This window comes from Misgurnus anguillicaudatus, chromosome 13, assembly GCF_027580225.2.
Source record: "Misgurnus anguillicaudatus chromosome 13, ASM2758022v2, whole genome shotgun sequence".
Taxonomy (NCBI): domain Eukaryota; kingdom Metazoa; phylum Chordata; class Actinopteri; order Cypriniformes; family Cobitidae; genus Misgurnus; species Misgurnus anguillicaudatus.
The window spans coordinates 20094229-20106481 of record NC_073349.2 but is presented as its reverse complement, the minus strand read 5'-3'; the positions used below and the strand labels follow the sequence as shown (position 1 = coordinate 20106481).

Here is a 12253-nt window from a genome sequence, read left to right as displayed (position 1 = left end):
ATTGAAGTGCATCCTAAAATTTAAGTAAATATCCATATTTAACTTTTTTTTCATCCATTTTAAGGTTTTAAGCAGTACTTTTTACATGGTTAATATTATTATTATTATTGGACCTTCATCTGGTAATTTCCATTTATTGGTACATAAAACATACTGTATGTTTATCTGTCCATTTTGCATGAGTTGACAGTTTTATGATATGTTGTAGTGTTGTGTAATGGTCACATGACATTCAGATTAAGCAAATTAAATTAATATTTTTGTTTAGTACGTGTTTTATGTACATTTTATCATTTAATTGTAATAAATTATTTATTTTTCAACAACTCACAAACCCAACCTCGTTGGAAAACCTTGTTGTATAGTAATCAGAAAATCAGAGTGATGCTTTTCTGGAAAGGGTCTCCTAGGATCTTTAAAACTAAATGATTTCAGTACCAATGCCTTCACTCCATAAGGTCTATTTTGAGCAGTTTAATTTAAAGCAACATTAAACACGATGCCTTAATATATTTCTGTAGAACCAAAGGCGACCGTGACCAGAAACCAAAGTCGTGTTGCATGTTCACTGTTCATCACACAAATAGAAATGCTCTCATCATATTTCCGAACAGCATTTGTATGTTTGTTTTGTACTAATGCATGTATTTGTGGTTTATTTTCACAGGTGATATTACTCAGAAGGGCTATGAAAAGAAACGAGCAAAACTTCTTGGCCCATACGTACCACATACCCAACGTAAGAGACTTCCTGTTTCTCTTTGTTCTACTTTAACCTGCCAGTTCATACCAGTTACACTGAGTCTTTGTGTTGTTGCTTCTGTATAACTTTTTTATTACTTTTTTATTAAAGAAGGTAAATCTAGCTAAAAATGATGTGGAAAGGTGTGCCACATTGCATCGATATTTACTATTTAATCCTCCTTATTTAATTACTATCACAGATGTGTGGCTCTTTGCTGCACCCTTGTGGTGATCAGTTGAACTCCACCTGCTGCACAGCTCATCAGACATCTGTTGAAACTCACACATGTCCATGAATTCTCCATTCACTGAAAAAATAATAATAAACCGGACACAAAAATAGTCTGGTGGAAAAAGCAGCCTTCGGTTTAAACCATTTGCGTATTTGGAAATGTTGAGTAACCCATTCGATTTAGCTTATGCCATCAGTAAGCAAACAGCCACTGGTCTCTGGCTCTTTCCGGACCGCTTGTGTTGTGACCGCACGCACATACAGGTTTCCTGTAAGTTGCTTGCAGCCCCCTGACGGGCACCTCAGTAAAGGAGGAACTGAAAAAAAGTTCACCATATTGGTGGGTTGTGACAATACAGGAATACGTCAACTCGGACTTCCTCTTTCCATAATAACATTGCAAACTCGCGTTGTTTACACAATAGCCTCATGATCTCTAATTTGTGTCATGCAAAGGGCTAAAATGATGAACGGATGTGTTTCAGTCTAGACCCCTGTTGTCACTTGCGCCATAGTCTCTTCAAAGGTGCCATTTCAGTGCTTTAAAGTTAAAGTTCACCCCCCGCATTCTGCTTTTAAACTGCCTACGTTACGGTTTTAATGTTGACCTGTTCTGATGCTGTTAATATTAAGAAAAATATTAAACAAATTAAGTAAATTACACTTTAAGAAAACATTTTCATGTGTTTTGTGTTGATTTTATGCATATATGATATTTTTTTTGCTGTGCTCTTTGTAGATGTGGATGTGAGCATCAAGTTGACCCCTGGTAATACTTCAGACCCCACCTCCAGCCCTAACCCCGTCCCCATTGCCGCCCCACGGCAGCACAGAGCTCACCGGAGCGGCGGAACACGAGATGACCGCTACAGATCAGGTAAAGAAAGTTCATCCACCCTTATTTTGTGTTTTCTGACCAAGCTCAAATAAATCAAAGATACTGTTTCTCAAAGCCTCTGTGTGAACACAAACGGCTGTCATCACAGACAGAGAAATCTTTGTCCTTTCATGAGTCAGTTCTGTGACATTACTGGATGTCTCATGTACCATTGTGTTATTGTTTATTTCTACATTTCTCTTTCTGTCCTTTTCTTCTCCCTCTTATTGCTTCTCTTGTTATTCGGCTAGATATCCACACAGAGGCTGTACAGGCAGCTTTGGCCAGGCATAAAGAGGAGAAGATGGCTCTTCCCATGCCCACTAAGCGTCGATCAGCTTTCGTCCAGTCTCCTGCGGAGAACTGCACTCCTCCCGGTAGGTCCCGCATCACCCACAAGCCTTCTGCTGATCCTTCTGTCCACATTTCGGGGTCTCCGATCCAAAACCTGCGGGAACTAAATCCCTACAGCACACGCTTTGTTGTGATTTCCAAGTCTGGAATGTTGTATATGTTTTTTATGGTCAGGATTAAAATATTTTGAGTAACTAGTTTGAACTTTTTGTGTAGGCATATAATATGTATCATTTTTGTTATTTATCATAACATGCAGGTCTCAAAACATTTCGGTTTTTTTTGTGGTGGGACATGTATAGACGCTGTCCAAATGTATGTATTACTGCATCCCTAAATTTCTCGTCATACCACATACATCCTTTAAAGTGCATTTGCCTTGTTGTTGTTTTTTTACCTGCTGCTTTTTCCATAAATAGCTTTCTAACCATGTATGCGTGTGTGCAGATACATCATCGGCTTCGGAGGACGAGGGCTCGCTGCGCAGGCGTCAGGCCGCGATCAGTGCTATGTTGGCTCAGAATCTCCAGAGTCCCGAGTACTGGATCAACCGCACGGTTCAGGGCTCCTCCACATCCTCCTCTGCCTCCTCAACCCTCTCCCATGGAGACGGCAAAACTCTCAGTCAGGGGCAGACCAGTGTGCTCGCCGACGTGCTTGCACACACCCGCATAGGTACCCAATCAGTTATATGCACACATGAGTAGTAAATAGTACACAATCACTGACACGCCATATAGGGAGTTAGTTTTGTAGTTGTCTCAGATGTGCATCCACTTGACACTACAAATCCTAATTTTATCAAATGCCAAGTCAGCATTTAAAATGACTCTATTTACTTCATTTTGGGCATATGATGAGATCTACATAAATAAAATGTTGTGATGTGTACTCACTACAGAGAGCAGCAATGTTCCTCCCGATGTCACGTCCTCTGTGCCTCAGGAGAGGAATTCGAAAGCGGATGTGGCGCCCAACATCGTTGTCAGGGGGATAAGTCGCATTCAGAGTCGCACCAGTATGATGGACACCGCCGGCGGTAAGCCCAACATTATCACGAAAAATTACTTTTTTTTGGGAAAAAATTTCATTAGTAGGGGAGAGCAGGGCCCAACCTGAAGCTCTTTGGTTTTGGCTCAATCATTCAAAAAAATTTGAGTTTGATTAATTATATTTTTACACCAGCAACACACACATCTTTGCTACAAATGAACATTTGAAGTTTGTTTTTAGTACTTACCATTCCTGGACAATTACACCAAACATGACAGAAGTGCAAACATTACAACTTACCCCTGTTAATTGTAACAGGCAGGGGGTTAGTTGTAACGTCTTGCTAAAAATTAAGTTTGCAGGCAAATTTTCAATACTATTTTGTCTGTATACTTGAAGTGGATATTGTTTATATATCTGCCTATAATAGACAGCAATCCACACTGTATTCATTCATCCAGCCCTTTTCTAACAATAGTTCAATTATAAATGGATACAAATATCTAAATATGTGAGAAAAATGCAGCACAATTATGACAAAACATTTTTATATGTGACCCAGTCTGTACTAATCATACAACAGTTTCAAAATCAAATTCTGAGATATTGAGCATCAACGTCTGATTTTAGCCATTCATTTCATTATGATTTTAATCTTTGACGTGACCTTATTAAATCAATATTAAACATATGAACAAAAATAAATTTGACACACGATTTTTGATAGGACAGGCGGATTTATTTTGTTGCCAGCAGTCATTCGCGTTTAGCCTATTTAAAACAACGACAAGAATTACGCTAACATTCGCTGTTTTCATATCATAAGTGCTGAGGGGTTAGTTGTAACAAAGGGTTACAATTAACCTGCGCTGGGTCAAAATATTTTCAAGCTCACCAAAAAAGTTGCTAAGAGCTGCAGACATATTTCAAAATGATGCTATGTTTTAGTCAACAAGACACTGATTAATATGACATAGCATTGGATTTGGTATCTTACACATCCAACTTAGAAACCAAAAAAAAATATGATGAAATAATTTTCTTGCATGGCACCAAAACACTCGTTCATCAATAACTCTCTGGAAAAATATTATACATTTTTATAATTTGCAGGAGATTGTCTTTTGGCAGCTTGAAAAAATACCGTAAAAACAAAACGCTCAACCTCGTGCAACAATGTAAACAGTCCGTGTTACAACTAACCCCGTATTAGTTTTTGCTCCGCGCACCCGTACTTTTCACGTTCAACATTTTCTCGAGCAATATGAATTGTTTCCTGTGTGTGATGTATTGTTAAGAGGTTATAAATAATGTATTGAAACTGCTTCCTTTTTTAATCTATTGCTTCCTCTTTGCTCATGGTGTGGTGGCATCTGTAGATAAAGGTATGGAGGTGCAGGGATGAATAGTGCTTTGTAGTGACACCCAGTAGTTTTGTCCTCTTTGTGACCTATATTAGATACTCCTCGTAGGCTTGTTTCTAGTTTCATACAGACTCGTAGACACATTTCTGTGGCGTCCCTTGGCCAGCTCATATTCCTGTAATCTGAAGAAGTCAATGAGGATGTCTCTGATAACAGGTGTTCCAGCGCACAGTCGAGTCTCCACGAAAATCCAGCAGCTGCTTAACACGTTGAAGAGACCCAAGCGACCTCCGCTCAGTGAGTTCTTCGTAGATGACTCTGAAGAGATCGTGGAAGGTATGCAGCTTGCGTTCATATAAATATAGAGTCTGCAAACACACATACGTATATATAAAATATATATCATGAACTTCCACCTGCAGTTCCACAGCCAGATCCCAACACACCCAGACCAGAGGGTCGTCAGATTATTCCAGTGAAGGGTGAGCCGCTCGGTGTGGTCAGTAACTGGCCACCGGCCCTGCAGGCATCTTTGGCACGATGGGGAGCCACACAGGCCAAGAGTCCCGTCCTTACCACCTTAGACATCACTGGCAAACCACTCTACACGCTCACTTACGGTTAGCTATCACACCGGTTGGTGTGCAGTATTTCACAAATCTAATTCTGATTTACTTTTGAATACTACATCTGTAGTCTTTAATTCTTACATCATCCTGTACCCTTCAGGTAAACTGTGGAGTCGCAGTCAGAAGTTGGCATATACGCTGCTAAACAAACTGGGGACCAAAACTGAACCAGTGCTGAAACCTGGAGACAGAGTAAGACACTACAATGCACGCTACAATCGGCAGCTTTCACTTTGAGATTGTATCTCATTTTCATGTTTCTAAATAGGTGGCATTAGTGTATCCCAACAGTGACCCAGGAATGTTCTGGGTGGCCTTTTATGGGTGTCTCCTCGCTGAGGTCATTCCCGTCCCGATTGAGGTGCCTTTGTCTCGTAAGGTAGGGTAAAACTTTATGGATGAATATATAAATACTAAAAATTAACTTATTATTTATATTATATGTATATATATTGAATTTTAGGATGCAGGAAGTCAGCAGATCGGCTTCTTGTTAGGTAGCTGTGGCGTGACTCTTGCTCTCACCAGTGAAGTGTGTCTTAAAGGTTTGCCAAAGACGCCTAATGGAGAAATAGTGCAATTTAAAGGTTAGTAACTTCCCCGTTGTTTGTAAACGTGTTTCTTTTGCAGCCATCACTATAGATCAGCTTGTCGTATGCTTTCTTAAAGGATGGCCACGGCTCAAGTGGGTGGTGACTGATACAAAGTATCTCACCAAACCATCTAAAGACTGGCAGCCACACATACCAACAGCAAACACTGATACTGCTTACATAGAGGTGAGTGCATGAAGGGCAGTATTCATAGATTTACGGTACATTCACACGGGACTAAAGCGTTAACGCTTCACATTTACTTTTAATGGTTGCCGTCATGTGTTGCCAAACTGAATTGTGGAGCCGTTGCTCACGACATTAGTTGAACATTTCTCAATTTTTCAAGCTCCAACGCGTGCGTCAGCCAATCAGATCGCCTTATTCAAATAACCAAGTACAAGCCAGCCAATTACGTTTAAGCAAGACCGGAGCATGTGTTGCGGCCAGTGCGATTGGCTGTTGGCCACGCTTCAGACAAGCCTTTAGTCAATCGTTAACGCTTTCGGCCTGTGTGAATGTACTGTAACAGTATTAACAGACAGACCGAGTGTAAATATAGCTGCTTCTGTTTATCACTCTTAATGTCGTGTTGTATTTGTTTTCAGTACAAAGCCTCTAAAGAGGGTACCGTGATGGGGGTGGCTGTGTCTAAAATCTCTATGCTGACACATTGTCAAGCTTTGACGCAGGCCTGTAATTACTGTGAAGGTGAGTGTTACATTACTACTACTACCACTACTACTACAGACCATTGATATTTTTTAAGTTATTAGACTCTTTTATGGCTCCAGAATAACATGCGTGCAAGATAAGTCTTCTCAGAAAAGAAAGACTTGTGCATAGCTGCTAAAAAGTGATTTATTTTTAGGAATATACTCTTAGCAGGCACTCATTGGCGTCTTGAAAGATGCATGGACTAAAACTCCAGCCACTAACTGCTGCGCTATAGGAAAACTTGGGCTATATACAGTCACTTTTAAATGTTTTATTGGTAACGTGGTTTTGTTTGTATTTGTCTTTTTCTTTTAGGGGAAACACTGGTTAATGTCCTGGATTTCAAGAAAGACTCTGGCCTGTGGCATGGAGTTCTCACGGTTGGTTGATAACGCTTGATGTTTTGGGTTTAAGTGTGACCAGCAGTTCTTTATCTATAATGATTTTTTTTTGCATTTTCACGAGTGTCATGAACAGAATCCATACTATTTGTGTGCCATACTCTGTCATGAAGGCATGTCCACTGTCCTGGGTGCAGAGGGTTCATGTTCACAAAGGTACAGATTAGGGTTGCAAAAGTTTAGGAATTTTGAAAACTTTCCAAATGAAAATTACACAAGAATATATGGGAAATGTGGGACATGGATGAAGATAAGGCAAATGTCGAGGAAGCTAATGTTTGTATGTGATAGAGTTAGTATAAATTATCCAGAATTCAAAAGCACTTTCCATTAATTCCTTAAAGGGGACATTTCACAAGACTTTTTTAAAGGATTAGTCAATTTTCTTAAAAAAAAAAAAACAGGTAATTTACTCACTACCATGTCATCCAAAATGTTGATGTCTTTCTTTGTTCAGTCGAGCAGAAATTATGTTTTTTGAGAAAAAACATTCCAGGATTTTTTTCATTTTAATAGACTTTAATGGACCCCAATACTTAACAGTTTTAATGCAGTTTAAAATTGCAGTTCTCAAACAAGACATTATCTTATCTAGCGAAGCGATTGTCATTTTTAGCAAGAAAAATTTTAAATATGCACTTTTAACCCACAACTTCTCTTCTTCCTCCGGCTGTGTGACAAGCCAGCGCGACCTCACGTAAATGCGTAATGACCCTGAAAGCATGTATGAAACGCACATTTGCGGACCATTTTAAACAATAAACTGACACAAAGACATTAATTAGTATCATTCGACATACAACAACGTCGGAACGGTCCTCTTTCTCCACACTTGAAACACATGGGCTTAGTTTCACTACGACATCCGTGACCTCTTGACGTAATGACGTATTACGTGAGGTCGCGCTGGCGCGTCACAGGACCGAGGAAGAAGAGAAGTCGTGGTTTAAAAGTGCATATTTTTTATTTTTCTTGCCAAAAATGACAATCGTTTCGCTAGATAAGACCCTTATGCCTTGTTTGGGATCTTTTAGAGTCCTTTGAAGTGTTGGGGTCCATTAAGGTCCATTAAAACTAAAAAATCCTGGAATGTTTTCCTCGGGAAACATAATTTCTTCTCGACTGAGCAAGGGAAGACATCGGCATTTTGGGTGACATGGTGGTGAGTAAATTATATGGATTTTTTTAAGAAAATGGACTAATCCTTTAAAATGTACAAATAAATCTTTGGTGTCCCCAGAGTGCATATGTGAAGTTTTAGCTCAAAACACCATATAGATAATTTATTATAGCATGTTAAAATTGCCATTTTATAGGTGTGAGCAAAAATGTGCCGTTTTTGTGTGTGTCCTTTAAAATGCAAATGAGCCAATCTCTGCACTAAATAGCAGTGTCGTGGTTGGATAGTGCAGATTAAGGGGCGATATTATCCCCTTCTGACATCAAAAGGGGAGACAAATTTGAATTACAGATTTTTTTCAGATGCTGGCAGAGCCAAATTATGTTTCTGGGTTGATCTTTTTCACGTTTTCTAGGTTGATAAAAGCACTGGGGACCCAATTATTGCACATATTTTCAGATTTTCATGATATGTCTCCTTTAAGTTTACAACTTAAAATATTTCCAAAATTTCTGAGCTTTGCAAACCATAGTACAGATATCCTCAGATAATTGTATATTTGTAACTCGTAGTGAAAGAAAAAAGCATGAAAATAAATCAAAATACAACACTCTATGGCAGAAAATCTGACGTTTATTTTGTGTGTGTATACAGCTCGGGTGGCCTTGGTGAAATGTAGAGATCTGCACTGGGCTATGATGGCTCACAGAGATCAGAAGGACACCAATCTGTCCACTCTACGCATGCTGATAGTAGCTGATGGAGCCAATCCTTGTAAGTTAATAAGCTGCAGTATAAAATAATTGAGCAGAATAGAGTCTACATTGAAGTAAAAATAGATAAAAACTGTCAATGTCAGATCGTATGCTTAGCCTTAAACAATGTTTCACCCAGTTCTCATGTAGAAGTAATTTAATGCCAATTATAATAATTGTTTAAAAAATGGTAAGAAGGATATTAAGGGCAGTCATGTAGTATTGATTATATTACAGATTCTGAATCCACATTTCTGTCATAGGGTCAGTGTCGTCTTGTGATGCCTTTTTGAACGTGTTCCAGTCTCATGGGCTAAAGCCAGAGATGATCTGCCCATGTGCTTCCTCACCTGAGGCGATGACGGTGGCCATCCGCAGGTACCTGCATGCTTCTTAACTAGCAATGTCAAAATAAATAAATGTATCCTAATCTCTCTCCCTCTCCAGGCCTGGTGCTCAAGGAGCGCCACTCCCCGCCAGAGCTATTCTGTCTATGGCAGGACTAAGTCACGGGGTGATCCGGGTCAACACTGAGGATAAGAACTCTGCTCTCACCGTTCAAGATGTGGGTCACGTCATGCCTGGAGGTGAGACTCTGCAATATTTCACTTCAGATCTTGTGAGCTTTCTGCGGAAACTGGACTTAAATGCATTTTGGGTATCTTGATGACCTAGCGTTTGCAATCAATTCTGTCTTCTCTCTCGGTCTCACAGCTCTGATGTGTATCGTGAAACCCGAAGGGCAGCCTATGCTCTGCAAGACGGATGAGATTGGAGAGATAGTGGTTAACTCACGAGCGGGCGGCACTATGTACTACGGCCTGCCAGGGATGACCAAGAACACGTTTGAGGTACGGGAATGAAACGAGAGATCATTTTCCTGTAAGCAATGCATGGCACAGATTCACTCACATCTATGTAATTTTGCCCTGCAGGTGATACCTCTAAATGCAGGTGGCACCCCTATAGGAGACGTTCCCTTTGCACGAACTGGACTGTTGGGCTTTGTTGGTCCGGTAAGTAAGAGTCATCACTGCATGTATTGCTCCATGTATTTGATTAAATAACCAACCATTGTTTTTCCCCCTCCAGGGAAGTCTGGTGTTCGTTGTAGGGAAGATAGAGGGTCTGCTCGCAGTCAGTGGACGCAGACACAACGCAGACGACCTGGTGGCCACAGCACTGGCGGTAGAGCCAGTTAAAACCGTTTACAGGGGGAGGTATGAATGATATGAAGTAACAGACTCTAACTGGCTTGACAAAATATGAACTATTTGTATGCCTATGACACTGTGTGTGTCGTCCATGCAGGATTGCTGTGTTCTCCATAACTGTGTTCTACGATGAGCGAATCGTCATTGTGGCCGAGCAGAGGCCTGATGCTAGCGAAGAAGACAGTTTTCAATGGATGAGCAGAGTCTTACAGGTAATGCTACCCACAATCCTCTGTGCACAGATCTATTTTACCCAACGCTGTCCTCAATTAACCTCAGACTGATTAAATTGACTTTAAAGTAGATCATTTTGTTTACTCCGAAGTAGGTAATGGACCTTAGCGTACAGTCTTAAAGTAATGAGGCACATACTACCCATAATACATGGACAATATAAAATGTTGCCATAATACCTCTTGACCCTGACTGGTGATGGCATCATAACTCATATGCTCTCTTGCTTTTCCACAGGCGATAGACGGTATCCATCAGGTGGGCTTGTATTGCTTGGCGCTGGTACCGGCTAACATGTTACCCAAAACTCCACTGGGTGGCATTCATGTGTCTGAGACAAAGCACCACTTCCTGGATGGATCTCTACACCCGTGTAACATCCTCATGTGCCCTCATACATGCGTGACCAACCTTCCAAAACCAAGACAAAAGCAACCAGGTACTCCTGATTTTTATCTGCATATAAAGTATGAAAACACTTTTGGCACAGATAATATGTCTTTAAAGGGACACTCCACTTTTTTTTGAAAATATGCTAATTTTTCAGCTCTCCTGGAGTTAAACATTTGATTCTTACCATTTTGGAATCCATTCAGCTGATCTCCAGGTCTGGTGCTAGCACGTTTAGCAAAGCTTAGCACAATTTATTAACTCTGGTTAGACCATTAGCATCGCGCTAAAAAATAACCAAAGAGTTTTGATATTTTTCCTATTTAAAACTTGACTCTTCTGTTCTAGGCAGATATGGCTTATTCTGGCGTAAGACTCAAGGACTTTCCTGGTGTGGCATGGCTGCGGGGGGCGCAGTGATGTTGCGCACTGCCCGAAAATAGTCCCCTGGTATTGAAAATAACCAAGGGGGCTATTTTCGGGCAATGCGTGGTGTCACTGCGCCTGCTGCGGCCATGTTGCATCGGCAAGGTCATTGATTATTACGCCAGTTGGATAGTATAGTTTCTAGCCATATCTGCCTAGAAAATCGCAGCTTTTCATTTTCCGTCGGTCTTCGTACACGATGTACCTACAGAAGAGTCAAGTTTTAAATAGGAAAAATATCGGAACTCTTTGGTTATTTTTTATGGTCCAATCAGATTCAATGGATTGTGCTAAGCTATGCTAAAAGTGGTACCGCCGACCCGGAGATCAGTTGAATGGATTCCAAAATGGTAAAAATCAAATGTTTAACCCAAGTGGAGCTGTAAAATGAGCATATTTTCAAAAAAAGTGACGTGTCCTTTTAAGGAAGTAAACAGAAAGCTGTCCTGCGTAGGCTTATTTTGAACTCCGTCTTGTGTTTACAGTGGGAGTTGGTCCGGCCTCCATCATGGTGGGCAACCTGGTGGCAGGGAAAAGGATCGCGCAGGCTTCTGGGAGAGACCTCGGGCACCTGGATGACCAAGAGCAGTCTAGAAAGGTGAACAAGTGATTTGAGAAAATAAATAAGCCTGTATGTTTATTTACAGGGCACGAGAGTTTTGCTGCTTAGTAAGCACTTAGTATAGCTAAGTGTTGACAGTGTTGAATTTGTCTTGTTTTTTGGGCATTCAGATGTGTAATTTTCTGCAATAAGTATTATAGTTATGGTAATAAACTCATAATTATAGTAATTGTGTAATAATGCTCACAAAAAAAAAATTCAAAGCCTGATCTGAGCTTCAGAGCCGACCTAAATGATGAGGTCATTAATTCAGCACAGATTAAAGAGAATATAATAGAGGATGAACCAAGTGCTTTCTTTCTCTCCATTTCTCTCTCTATTGTGCTATAGCTCTGTGTGTGGCCTACTAACATGGTAAGCCTGTATGCCAACAGTGCTCTGCTATCTGTGTGTGCTGAGCTTTGAATCCCTATCGCTACCAGCCACAATGTCAACATCACCCTGAGGGCCTTAAAGGACACAAGGGATAGATTTGGAGAATTTTACCTTAACGTTTATACCCAGATTAGTTGTTAGAGTAATCTGCATTGTGGACCATAATGACTGCTTAAAAGCCAAGAACTGAGAACTTTAGTTTAAATGTGGGGT

General features: G+C 40.4%; 1 protein-coding gene across 1 annotated transcript in view; it reads left to right on the top strand.

The window, feature by feature from the left end:
* The window catches only part of dip2ba (disco-interacting protein 2 homolog Ba), a 50566-nt gene that overhangs the window by 30347 nt on the left and 7966 nt on the right, over positions 1-12253 (top strand). Inside the window, exons 2-24 of the mRNA XM_055189290.2 lie at positions 668-739; positions 1716-1853; positions 2105-2230; positions 2655-2882; positions 3109-3246; positions 4781-4900; positions 4987-5184; positions 5294-5385; positions 5462-5572; positions 5657-5780; positions 5863-5972; positions 6395-6497; positions 6819-6883; positions 6967-7060; positions 8679-8798; positions 9043-9157; positions 9227-9366; positions 9494-9630; positions 9715-9795; positions 9872-9999; positions 10091-10205; positions 10465-10666; positions 11529-11641. Of these exons, the coding sequence (XP_055045265.1) occupies positions 668-739; positions 1716-1853; positions 2105-2230; positions 2655-2882; positions 3109-3246; positions 4781-4900; positions 4987-5184; positions 5294-5385; positions 5462-5572; positions 5657-5780; positions 5863-5972; positions 6395-6497; positions 6819-6883; positions 6967-7060; positions 8679-8798; positions 9043-9157; positions 9227-9366; positions 9494-9630; positions 9715-9795; positions 9872-9999; positions 10091-10205; positions 10465-10666; positions 11529-11641 (2870 nt within the window). The remainder of the gene's footprint in view (positions 1-667; positions 740-1715; positions 1854-2104; positions 2231-2654; positions 2883-3108; positions 3247-4780; positions 4901-4986; positions 5185-5293; positions 5386-5461; positions 5573-5656; positions 5781-5862; positions 5973-6394; positions 6498-6818; positions 6884-6966; positions 7061-8678; positions 8799-9042; positions 9158-9226; positions 9367-9493; positions 9631-9714; positions 9796-9871; positions 10000-10090; positions 10206-10464; positions 10667-11528; positions 11642-12253) is intronic.